Raw genomic sequence first — 13247 nt, forward strand, 5'->3', positions numbered from 1 at the left:
CGCCGGGGGGCCAGCCTGGGCCACGCCTCCTCCCCCACCCACACCTCCCTTACCTGCTTCAGGCTTCCCGGGAATCAAATATTCCCGGGAAGCAGGGGAGGGGGCGGAGACTTTGGGGAGGGGGCGGGGTGTGGGCGGGGCTGGGGGCGGGGCCGGGGGCCGTGGAGTGTCCTCCATTCGGAGGCACAAAATATGGTAACCCTATGTTATTCCCTCTCCCCTTTTCTCCTGCCTGCCTGTTCTGTCTCTTGTGCCCTCCTTCCTCCAGCACAGCACTCCACCCTCTCTGTGCATCTAGAGCAGAGAGAATACATATGCACCAGCAGCAGACACAATTTTCTACACTCTGGGTCCTAGGGGCGCCCCCCCACAGTCTGGCACCTGAGGCGGCCACCTCAGTTCATCTCATAGTAAGGCCAGCCCTGCCCAAGGGTCACGTAATTGCTCTTCCTTCACCTGGAGAACTCCCTTGGAAAACTCCTCTGCTTTAGCCGCTCCTGTTTGCTAGCTCCTCTGGTCGCTTAGGAGCGGGCTTTTTAGAGCCCTGGTCTTCCTGAGTAGCTCCGCCCCTTGGTTAAGGGTTGCTGGGTGCTCACCACCAAGCCACACAGCTCTGGGCGCAGCAGGGCGACCTGCGGCTGTGTGCAGTGCCGAGATCAGTGCAGCTCTGCAGCGGCTGCCTTGGGCTGGAGGTTACTGTGCTCCCGTCCTGCTCTTCTTTACCCTCTGGCCAGCTGCCCAGGGGCACCTGAAGGGCACGTGCTCAGCAGTTCACGCCTGCTTGCTCCATATGGGAAGCCAAGGTGAGTTTAGTGTAGATTCCATCAGACCTCGTCACCCTGTATGTTTTTCTCAAGCTCTCCAGTGCATCACGGATATCCTGGGCAGCCGGAGCTAAGAGCGAGTCGACCCCCCACCCCCACCCCACCCACACACAATAGAATCAGCTGAACATTTTGGCTAGTGAATATAGGCCCAGGATCTTACCGAGCCCCATAGCAATGTATTTTCCTGTTCTTTTACTGTAAGTTATAACCTGCTGTAACCGGGAGTCATGCATGGCCGTGTGCATGGATGGATAGGATCTGCCTTTATTCTCCACCCTGCCACTGACCTTCAACACCTCTTACGGGCACTTCCCTGCTCTGTGCCTCGGTTTCCCCATATGCAAAAAGGAGGGGTGTGTGTGGGGGGGGGGGCGATGATACTTGCCCAGCTTTGTGAGGTGGTAGAAAGTCTCTTAGCTAAAGTGCTAAGTATATTTAGCCATGTACATAGATTTTTCCAGCTTGTACCATACATTATGGGACTCTCTCAAACACTCCCCTTAAAAATCCCATGTGATTTCCTTGAAGGAAGCCATTGCTTATTCCTATCCGGGGCTCCAGGGCTCTGTTCCCTGCCCCAGCTTGGTGTGGGGGTCGTGGGCAAAGCCCGTCACTTCTCTGCAACGCCTTCCCTAGCTGTGAAGTGGGATTAAAACACAGTCCTGGGACCAGCCTCTAGAGGGAGACGTGCTCACTTGCCACCAAGCCAGGCCCTGTGCAGCGCGGGGAGGGATGTGTTACGGAAGCTGAAATCGGTTCAGCCACTGCAGGTTGGGGAGCAGAAGACACCCCAACAACTCCTCCCCCCTCAACTCTAGGCTTTGTATTGGTGGCTGGTGAAACTGCTGCGCTAAGCACTGTCCCTGCAAGGCCGGTGTCTCAGGGTGAGGGGCCCACTGTGAATCAGTGGCATGGCGAGGGCAGGCAAACGGGGTGGGCGGGCCATGACGGGATGTGGGAGGGAGGGGGCCAGAAAGGAGGGGGGCCTGCCTCCTCCAACCCGAAGCTGAGGCTGCTCGGGGCACAAAGGCTGCGGGGCGTGCCCATGGGGCTCGAGCTTTGCCCACCCCTCCCAACCCCACCTCGGTGTCTGTCTGCATCCTGCTCCTGTCAGCACCACGCGCTGCTCCCTGGTCTCCGGCCCCAGCGCTAGACCCACCCAGCCCCACCCCCCGTCTGGGACGACTCGCCCCCTCCCAGGTGGGGGTGTGCCTTGTGGGGACGGGTCTGGGCAGCAGCACGCGGGGCTGGCAGGAGAGGGACATGGCCGGTGGGACGGACGCCGAGCTGGGGTCAGGAATCCCAGCCTGTAGGTTTGGGTGGCTCCAGCCCCGATTTGGGTGGGCCTGGAGACTAAGTGGGTGGGCCACAGCCCACTCAGGCCCACCCGTGGCTACGCCCCTGCTGTGAATATGACAGAGCCAAGGCAGGTGTGTGACCGATTGTCACGCTTAGCTTTGCCATTCGGACTCTGGTATGCCAAGGGGCAGGTGAGCAAAAGGGCGGTCCTGGGGCGCTAGTGGTGGAGGCGCTATGTAGGGACGGGCAGAAAGCTCCAGGGGGCACCAGTGGAGACCGTTCAGAAATAGCATGGGCTACATCCTTCATTAGGGCTCAGTGTGATTGTCCTGGGCCTGGCCCCGCCCTCTTTGAGGGGCTGGAACAATTTGTATAGTGGGGGTGCCGATGCTGAGAGCCATTGAACCAAACTGTAAACCCTGAATAGGATGGAAACCACTTCAAGCCAGGGGGTGCTGCAGCACCTCCAGCACCTATGGGGGCTGGCCTCATTCCTTTCTGTCTTCCTACCTTGCCAGCACTGCAATGCTACAGGAAGCGTCAGTGCAGTTGCCTGGCTCTCCCCATGTCCCCAGCCCAGCACTCTCACGGGGGGAACCCCATCTGGCTCTGAGAAATTAAGCAAGGTTGGTTATATGTACAGAGGCTGCAATTCGCCCCTGCATCAAGGTCCAGCCTGAGGCCTGTACCCCAAGGGAATGACTGCATCGCTCCAGCAAGGGGCAGTCTTTGTGTATGGACCCATCCCCTACGTACGCACACGCACCCACCCAGAGCGTGCCCAGATCCTTTGAGATACTAAACAACATTGCCGAGAGATAAATCAGTTTAACAACAAACAGCCCATGCGGAAGCCCCAGCGCGCTGGGCATCTCAGCAGTTTGACAAGCCCCAAGGCAGGCTGGGGTTTATTTTTGTAACACAGCAACCTTGACGATGTCCCCATCGTTAAATGAAAGGGCACAAACTGTCTTGTTTGAGGTCTTTGAAGTGTATTTAATGGCGCCTGGGGGCCTCGTGCCTGTGTCAGCTTCCTATCCGTGCAATCAGATCTCACTTTGCTCCAGGGAGGGGAGCATTTTTTGCTAACAGTAACCTGAAGAGGGGGAAATCCAGGGTGTGCTCCCTTTTGTGGGGGCCACTGATGAATAGAGAGGCTAGAAAAGGCAGGTTTCCTCCCCTCAAAAAGGGTTTTTCCTGCTTGTGGGATTCCCCCTCCCCCCCTTTATGGATATTCCAACTTGCCGTCCATGTTTCTTTGGAGGACTCCTGGACAGGGGCAGCTCTATGTATTTTGCCGCCCCAAGCACGGCAGGCAGGCGGCTTTCGGCGGCACGCCTGCGGGAAGTCCACTGGTAACGCGGATTCGGTGGCATGCCTGCGGGAGATCCGCCGGTCCTGCGCCTTCGGCGTCCCCGCCGCCGAATTACCACCAAAACCGCAGGACCAGCGGACCTCCCGCAGGCAAGCCGCCGAAGACTGCCTGACTGCCACCCTCACGGTGACCATCAGGCCAACCCCCCCGTGGCTTGCCACCCCAGGCATGCACTTGGAGCACTGGTGCCTGGAGCCACCCCTGCTCCTGGAAGAGGAGAGATCTGGAGTGGGAGTGTATGAATCTTTCCCAAAGAGAGGTTCTCGCTTCACTGTTTCCCAGGCATTGGAATTAAGCGGGGTTTACCCAAACCAGCGTTTTTAAACAGCCCATCCAAAGCACCAGTCCCTCCCCCATTGATCAAGCTCCATTCTTAAGAGCCCTCGTGGCAGAACCCTACCAGTTCTCCACAGTCACTGACGGAAAACAGGGGCTGCAAACCTATATTTCTAATGTAAAAAAACATAAAAAAATGCAACAAATGTTTTTGGAAAGCCCCTTCCAGGCATTCCTGGTGCACCATAAAGAAGCAAAAAGGGGGATGCAAACCTCCATACTTTTACCCTGGGGGAAATGAGGGTGGGATGTGGCTGGGTGTGTTTATCTTGCACAACTTGCCTTCACAGTACAAGCTTCCAGCGCATCTGGCAGCCAGGCGTGGATAACTTCCCCTTGATTTTATCTCAAAGGATCTGATTTTGCAACTCTGAACTCCCGGGGGCAGCTCTTCTGCAGCGTCCCTCTGAAGTCAATGAGGAAAGGACTTGAGCGCGGGGCCCCAGCCAGAGGATCTCAGAAGTTCCAGGAGCGGGCAGGGCTTTTCCAAAGGGGATGGGAGAGGACCGGACCTAAGCCCAGCAGCGCAGGCTTCAATTAACAAACTCAGTAGGGATAGGGTTACCATATTTTAATTTAAAAAAAGGAGGACACTCCACAGGGCCCTGGCCCTGCCCCAACTCTGCCCCTTCCCCGCCCCTTCCCCAAAGTCCCCGCCCCAACTCTGTCCTTTCCCCTGAACGCTCCGCCCCCTGTTCCTCCCCCTCCCCTGCTTCCCGCGAATCAAATGTTCGCGGGAAGCCTGAAACAGGGAGGCAGCAGGTAAGCTGGGGCTGGGGCAGGGGCAGGGGCTGGGGCGGGGCGCGGCACGGCCCAGTCCAGCCCCCCCGCCCGAGCGGCTCCCTCCGGCGGCCGGCCAGCCCAGGCCAAGAGGTTCTGGCCCCGGCGTCTCCCGCCCGGCCCAGCTCCGCACCGCCGGGCCCGGCCCGGCCCTGGCCTCCTGGCCGAGCACCGCCGGCCCCTCCCTCCCTATTTTCCCGGACATGTCCAGCTTTTTGGGATTTCCTCCCGGACGGGGATTTGAGGCCCAAAAAGCCGGACATGTCCAGGAAAATCCGGACGTATGGTAACCCTAAGTAGGGGATCCAACAGCCCACTGTCACCGGGGTGGTGGTCGCAGGAGGGGGGGTGATGACCCTGCAGCAGACCGAGGTTTTCCCACAACAAACTCTTGGTGCTTTCCGGTTGCTCTGCTAAGCAGGGCTGTTCACTTTGTCCTCTCTCTGGCGAGGCGGTGTCCAGGGCAGCTGGGGCTCTAGAGCACGTAGGGAGACCCCCCCCCGACCTCCCCGCTCAGGTTCGGGTGGAGTTTTACCAAGGGACTCCTGAGACTCCTTCGTGCAGCAGCTGCAGTAAAGGTGCCTATCTGAACGCTCACCTTACTCACTGGACTGGAGGGAATTAATACAACCTCGGCTGCTGTTCCTTCTCTGATCCTTGGGGGTTCCTGACTCAGCCACCTGTTGCCGTCCAGCTTTGAAACTTCTACTCCGCCCTCCCTCTCTCTGATTCAAAAGCCCTTCTGGTTTGCACTGGCTGTTTGTGGCTATGAGCCGCTGTCTCCACACCCCCCAGAGCAAGGGGCCACGGGCACAAAGCTCGGGTACAAATCTTCTGGGTGACAGGACAGTTATTACAAAACACTTTGTCACTTTCCCCAGGGCTTTGCACAACACAGATAAGACACGTCCCCTGAGCTGGAGAGCTTTCTGGCTCAATGAGACAGGACAAGCAAACCCAAGGCAAGGCAGAGAGGGAGGGATTGTAGGTGAGAAGGAATAGTTCGAAGAGGCAGACTGAAGGGTGTAGGTACTAAGGTGCCACATATCTAGATTGCAGAGGGTGTCAGGTGGCCAAGGACCCTGGGCCTTGGCCCATTGTAGAGATCAGGCTGACTGCAAAGTTGGATCTAGATCTGTGTTTAGATTCTAAATATACCCGAGAGTTTGGGGATGTTTGGCTCAGGCCCATCTCTAGTAATATCTATTACCCCTTGGCCATTTGGAAACCCATTCACAGCCCTGCAGTACATCTGCTATGCTGGTGGCAGGACACAGATCTAAATGAGGGCTTGTCTACATGGGGACACTCAGAAAAGTTAATCTGAATTAGTTTGGTGGTTTGGTTAACTGCATTAACTCTGAATAAGAGTGCTCCCACAGGGGATTAAAGTTACCTTAATTCACTTCCAAAGTGAATGCCGAATAAGAGCATCCACACTGGGATTTAATGTGTTTTCACTAATCCACTTTAAATTCACACCTTTAGTTCAGATTAATTTTCCTGAGTGGCCCAGTCAGGACCAGCTCCAGCTTTTTTGCCGCCCCAAGCAAAATATATATATATATATATAAAGCTGCGATCAGTGGCACTTTAGCGGCAGCTCTACTGCGCCGCTTCATTTTTCGGCAACCGATCCCTCCGAGAGGAACTGAGGGACCTGCCACCGAAGACCCGGACATGCCGCCCCTTTCCATTGGCCACCCCAAGCACCTGCTTCCTTTGCTGGTGCCTGGAGCCAGCCCTGGGCCCTGTGTAAACTAGCCCTTGGCTATCTAGCAGCATCCCCATCTGGTGGCTAGGGCTGCCCTGTATGTGTCCTGTTTGTCCTCCGGGCCAAGTGTTCCTCCTACCTTGACATGTCTGTCATCGGCGGTCATCTCATCAAACTCCTCCCCCAGTTTGAAGCTGATCTCTGTGCTCTTGAAGGTGCTCTGGGTCTTCACGGTGACCTTGTCGCCCTCCAGCTCGATGATGGTGGTGGGCTTGGTCAGGTTTGCTATCTGCCTCATGGCAAAGCCCACGCCTGTGGGACAAACAACAAGAGCAGACAGCACTGAGTGGGAGCTGCAGGCAGCGGGCTCGAGGCCTACCTGCAGGGAGCAGGCGGAACAGATCCTCAGCTGGCGTGAACTGACTCCAATGGAGCCACGTCATTTGACACCAGCCTCAGATTTGGCCCGAGATCTTCCTTGTGCAGCTCCAAGCAGGGCCTCTCCCTCCAGCACATCCCCGCCCAGCTCACCCTTGCTGCCTCTCCCCACAGCTCCCGACGAGAGATCACCGACCAATGGGAGCCCACAAGCCACATCAGGCCTGATTCTGCCCTCGCTCCCACCCGTCGCTGCCGAGGGGTGACTCCCCACGCACTCTTGGGGGCCTATTATCTCCTTTCTATTTCTTGTGAGACACAGGAGCCAGAGGGGGCGGGATCACACTAGGCACTTGCACTTGGCCTTCCGCGTGGGTCACCCTGTGGCATGGGCAAGTGTGCGACAACACACCCGTGATCATTTCTGACTCTTACAACCAAGAGCTTGGGAGCCTGCCCTCCAGCATCTCAGTAGCTTTAGGGGGGCGGTGAGCAGTAAGTCCCCTTCCCAAATCGTCTCTCCCATCAGCTGGACTGACTGACTCACAACTAATAAATAACATCCATCGCTCTCCGGGTAGCACTGGACAATTTCCTGAGCATTGGTGCCTCTTGTCTCCACTTATCTCAATTGGGCGCTTGGTTCCGTGATTGCCTCTCTCATCACAGCTCTCGAGGGGCAACGGAGCGAGAACTTGGCCCACTGACCACAAATCACTGCCAGCAAGCAGCTGAACGGAGCCCGGAGAGGAGCCGTGTTCTGAAATGTATCAGCGTTTGTACCGGGCTCCCTGCATAGCCCGAATCCAAGCGTCAGTATTTTACAACCCTCCGGACACTGGTTTGAATGGGAGACGCCCTTGGGGCTCGGTCTTTGGCAGCTGTTCAGTGGCCGAGCTCCACTCCCTTTCCACCCGTGCTCAAGTGCTTTGCTGAATCAGGGCTGCTGTGCTGAGCACTAACCCTTCCCCAGCACCCATGTGCGCTGCTGCGTTCGCACCTGCAAGCTCCCAGCTGCTGTGTCCGGGACACCCCTGCCCACCCGCTGATTTTATTGGGACTGCAAAGGTGCAACAGGACAGATTTTGGCCCAATGTCCGCTATCTCCGCATGGCAGCTGCACTGTTCCCAAGCACGCGCCAGACTCATTTCCAGCATTGACGCCAGTGCAGTTCAGCAGGATCACGTGAAAAGCCCCTAGGCTGAGGCACAAGGGCTGACGTTTAGCACAACACCTGGGAAGTGATTAAAGGGCTGAGCGCTTGCTGCTGGGAGCCAGGGTGTCAATGGCAAGCAGCAAGTGATCCCGCGATAGGCCTGCGGTTAGCAAATGTTGGCTAAGCTGGGGGGACCACCTGAGCAAACGTGCACTTATTAATGCACAATAGGGCTTGGCTCCATGCGACTCAGCTCCTGGTTTCCTTCTTTCGGGACATGTAGCAGTAACTGCTGCAGGGACAGGCGCAGGTTAACCATAATCCTCACCGTGAAACCACCACCAGTTAGGGAGAGTCTAATCTGCACCCCCTCTGCTCAGGGCTGAGTTGTGTGGGGCAGGGACCACGGCACAGCTGGGGAATGTGGGAAGCCTGGGCCAAGAATGACTCATGTAACGCTGACACTCCTGGGGAGGTTGGCAGCAGCAGGGATCAAACCTGGGAGCCTGGTTCCTAATGCATCGGCCTCTACTGCCCGAGCTAAGAGAGCCAGCTCTCGTAGGCCGGAGCAGGCGCATCAATCGATCTGTTTGGCCTCACCACCGCTGGAGGGGACAGAGCTTCGCAGCAAGTGGGCATGTGTAGTGAGGCGGAGTGGCCTCCCACTGAGTAGAGGGGAAGGAGTCTGTGACGTTCTCTACCTTGTGGGACCACCCTGCACCCCCATGTATGTTCATCCTTATAATATGCTGGTGTGGGATCCAATGCAAAGTTTGTCATGTCGGGTGCCTTCGGAAGGCTCATGACACACCGAGCAGTGTTGTTATAGTGATGTTATAGGTTGTAATTTCATGTATATAGTGATGAGGCTGAGAATGTGTCCTCATGGCTTAAAACAAGCCCAGGCAAAAACTTTCCAAGAGCAGAGGGGCAGTTCACACCTCATCAGGGCACGTATGGGAAAAACCCAGCCCAGCCTCACAGGAATAAAGGACACTGGCCTAAGCAGCAACAAAGGATCTGTTGGACTCTCGAGGGAGTCACCCCCTTCCTTTAGTCAGTTTGAGACTGCGATGAGGTAATGCTCACCTGACTCTGAAGGGGAGGGGGCGAAGCCACAAGGGAAGAAAGAATACGATAAAAGGGAGAGACGTTTGCCATGCTCTTCCTCTCTCTTCCACCTACATCTACAGACATCACCACCAAGTGACTGAAGCGCTGATCAAAGGGGAGAGCCTGGCTGAAAGGCAACCAGCCAGCCTGTGGTGAGAAGCATATAAGTTTGTAAGGGCACTGAAAGTGTTAAGATCAGCTTAGAATGCATTTTGCTTTTCTTTCATTTGACCAAATCTGACTTATGTTTTGACTTATAATCAAATCTTTGTAGTTAATAAATTTGTTTGTTTATTCTACCTGAAGCAGTGCGTTTGGTTTGAAGTGTGTCAGAGACTCCCCTTGGGATAAGAAGCCTGGTGCATATCAATTTATTTGTTAAATTGATGAACTCATATAAGTTTGCAGCGTCCAGCAGGCATAACTGGACACTGCAAGACAAAGGTTCCTAGGGTTGTGTCTGGGACCGGAGATATTGGCTAGTGTCATTCGGTTGCACAATCCAAGGAAAAGCTTACATCCCAGAGGCTGTGCGTGAACAGCCCAGGAGTGGGGGGTTCTCACAGCAGAGCAGGGTAAGTCTGGCTCCCAGAGTCCAGGATTGGAATGACCTAGCAGATCACGGTCCAGATAACACCAGGGGAATGTCACAGAGTCACTCTGTGATCCCTGGTGAGTGCAGCCAGGCCAGGCTCACCCCTTCTGCCTAGAGTGACCAGACAGCAAGTGTGAAAAATCGGGACAGGGGGTGGGGGGGTAATAGGAGCCTATATAAGAAAAAGACCCAAAAATCGGGACTGTCCCTATAAAATCAGGACATCTGGTCACCCTACTTCTGCCAGAAGCTAAGGGGCAAGACGGAAAGTATAAAAGGCAACGCCTCTAACGCAGTTGAGCCTGAGCCAGGGAATGGAGCAGATGTCTCCAAGCCACTGCAGATCCCCAGACCTGAACCCACGCTGCACCATGCCCTGCCCTGCTCCTGGAGGAGACCGAACCAGGTGAAGAGCTGCCAGGAGTGCTACTCGCCATATACCCCAATGAGAAGGGAGATGACCCCAAGCCACAGGTACATTATAGTGGGAGAGTAGAAAGTAGCCCAGGGACACCAGACAGTAGTTTGGTTTCTGTTGTTGCCTGAACCCCGGTCAGTGTGTTTTGGGCAGATCCCATTGGTCAGGTGGCAGAACACTCCACCACTGGGCTAAGACCAGCTGGGGTAGGGTGGGCCCGGGTCCCCCTACCCCCTGCTGCCAACCTCCCCCTGGGGTGGCAGCTCCTCACCTTAGGACAAGAGGCCTGTATTGTCTGCCGTCTGCCAGAGCTGGGACACCGGACTGTCTGTTTGTATTGCTCTGCCCACCTAAGAGCCTGAGCCTTAAGCCTGCTTGTTTGCTCCGCCCTGCCTAAAGGCTACGGCTTTAATCCCCGATAGGGAGTGGCATCCCAGAGTCATAGTGAGGTGGAGTGGCTTCCCACTGAGCCAGAGGGCAAGGGACCATGACAGCATGGTTTTCATTAGTGATTTGGGGAGACACCTAAAAGGTGGCTGAGCACCCGTCTTCTGCAAACTCTCCCCTTTAAGGTGTGCTCACGTGGGCACCCAGAATCACTAGGCCCTTCTGCAAAATCTTGACCCACGTTTGTCTGGCTTCCCCCAGTAGCAGCCCAAAGCTGGCTTTGCACTAAGTGTCAGCTGGGCCTCTGCTCCCAGGAAGCCAAAACCCTTCCACCAAAGTAATCAAAGGCCAGAGCTGGCCCTGAATAATCAGAGTGGGGTGAAAGTGGGTGACTTCCCCCTGTGTGCGTGTACGTGCATGTACGCATGGGAAGACGTACAAAATGTTTCATTCATTTATTCCAGGCCATTTTGCACCCCTGATATTTCAGTGTCACAGTCAGGGAGGGACCGTGGACCCCACCCAACCCGCATGACTGGAAAATGTCCCCACCGTGTTTATTCAATGGCAACAGCTTCTGGGAGCCAATTTCGAGGGAGCAGCCATTTTACACAGCAGACCCCACAATCTGCTAGGGAGAAGGCTGGAGCAGCCACTCGCCATCCCTGACAGATCCCCTCCCACGGGGTAGCTAAGGCAGGCTGGCCAGGGCAGGGGTCCCCCGAGGAGTCTGCTAGAGATTGCAGTGCTCCAGAGCAGTGTCTGCCCCGTGCTCCAGCAGTCACGCACATGCAAAGCAGAGCACTGCCCAGCCCAGGTGAGTTGGAAGCGGCTGGGGTGTCCAGTATGACAATGCAAACCCCTTTCCTCCGATGCCGCAAGGAGGAGACTGGGGGGGTCCAATCCTGCCCTCAGTTCCGCCCATGCAGCTTCACTGTGATTATGCTGGACATGTAGCTAGTGCTCGCCGGTGGCAGCGCAGAGCGCTTGCTGCTGGGCCCAGCTGCCTTGCCCGAGCCTTGCAGGGTTCTGGATGGCCCACGCCCAGCGATGACTCCACATCCATCTGCAAATGCTGCCTGGCACCGAGCAGTCTGCGCACGGCAGAGAGGAGAGGCACTGAGTGAAGCCAAGCTCCCATTGCCAGAGCAATGACAAGGCAAAGGGTAGGACGGATCTTGCATCAGACACAAAGGGCCACTAACACCCCCCTCCCCACTCCTGCAGAGGGGATTGCATGGGTGTGGCTGATGCCTGTGAGCTCATTGATGCTGGCGCAGGAAGTCGCTGTGGCTGAGAGCGATGAGCCTGGCCAGCTGCCATGCAACCCAGGCTTCCCCTTTTGTGTCTGATTGTAGAAATATCAGTGCCAGGCTTGGCTTGGCTCCGTTACACTGACCTTGCTCGCCAGCTCTTGCACTCAGACCTCCCCCCACGCCCATCCAGCTGTCAGCCGTGCAGAACCCCCCCGCCGGGCCAAGCTGCTCCCAGAGAAATCAGGTGACAGAGTGATTAACCCTGCCTCTTCCATGCCCTCATCAAGGTCGGAAAGGGGCGTGTGTGTATGTGTGTGTGTGTGTGTGTATGTTTGTGTGTGCATTTTAAATACAGCACAGCAGCCTGTTTGCCTTTGATTTTAGGTTTAAAAACTGCTATAAAAAAAAAAGATAGAAAAACCATTCTGCCCACTAACACTGCTTACCAATAACACTTGTCCCATATTTTCCATTTCCAAATAGGGTGACCAGATGTCCCATTTTTAAAGGGACAGTCCTGTTTTTTTGGGACTTTTTCTTATATAGGCACCTATTACCCCCCACCCCCTGCCCTGTTTTTTCACAGTTGCTGTCTGGTCACCCTATTCCGACAGGAACATTTGCTCCAGCCCTACACGTACTGAAAATTCAGCGTGAAGAGAAAACAGACATCACTGTTTAAAATGTTACCCAAAATACCCCCTTCCGCCTGAGCCCACACCCTGGACATTACGCCCAGGGGACACTTGTCTGCATACAATGCACAGAATTCAGCTCAGCAACGGGAATGCAGCCAGTCCTGGGATTTCACTGCCTGTTGAGTTATTTGCCTTTTTTCCTGGCCAGCCTGCAGCTCTCCTTGTATCTCCAGGGCAAAGAATGACCCCCTAGCCATCATTCTCCCTTTTAAATAAAGGCTCGTCCACTGCACCACCCAATTCCCAGCCCCCTTTCACGCTGCCAATCACTCACCAATCGCTTTCATGTATTCATCAAAATTATTGCTGTCCACCAGCTTCCAGGTGCCCGCGAAAGCTTCAGCCATGCTGAACCCTGTGACTGCAAACTGCCGTATGGCACTGAGGAGAGGAGAGGAGAGGAGAGACTGCTCTCTAATCTAGGCACATTCTGCCTCTTTAAATAACTGTTCTAATCACATGATTGGAGAGTGAGCGAGCGGCTACAGCAATATTTCCCCAGCCTACCAGAGAAACTGTCAAACTGGAACAGCTAGATGGGCTGGTAGGGGGCAGAGCTCAGCGAGAGGTGTTCCAGCCTCGCATTGCGTTAGTAACACTCCAGTGCTGCATGGATTGGGCTCTTCTGGCAAGCAAATCATCTGCATCCTGCCCCTATCTCCTGTGTGTGCCGCTCCCCACGGCTCAGATGAGATCCCAGCGTGGCCAGTGAAATCTCTGGCATGAACTGACCTCTGCAGAGTGACACGCTAGTGTACAGATGTGGGTCAGGAATCAGACCCCTTGGCTTTTCTCCTAGTACCTGGCTGGATCTTTGGAGGGTTTTCAGAGCCTTACGCAGCCCTAGGTTAGGCAGCGATGTACGAATGATTATTTGGATTGTAGCTGTGCTCAGATTGTGCCCAGCGGAGATC

At 55.4% G+C, this 13247-nt stretch overlaps 1 protein-coding gene across 1 annotated transcript in view; it reads right to left on the reverse strand.

Annotated features, from left to right (window-relative positions):
- FABP3 (fatty acid binding protein 3) overlaps positions 1 to 12849 on the reverse strand; it is a 29311-nt gene extending 16462 nt beyond the window's left edge. Inside the window, exons 1-2 of the mRNA XM_034754292.1 lie at positions 12608 to 12849; positions 6471 to 6643 (exon numbers count right to left, since the gene is read on the reverse strand). Of these exons, the coding sequence (XP_034610183.1) occupies positions 6471 to 6643; positions 12608 to 12680 (246 nt within the window). The 5' untranslated portion in view covers positions 12681 to 12849. The remainder of the gene's footprint in view (positions 1 to 6470; positions 6644 to 12607) is intronic.
- Between the last annotated feature and the right edge of the window lie 398 nt (positions 12850 to 13247).

The sequence above is a fragment of the Trachemys scripta genome, chromosome 20, assembly GCF_013100865.1.
Source record: "Trachemys scripta elegans isolate TJP31775 chromosome 20, CAS_Tse_1.0, whole genome shotgun sequence".
NCBI classification, from domain to species: Eukaryota; Metazoa; Chordata; order Testudines; family Emydidae; genus Trachemys; species Trachemys scripta.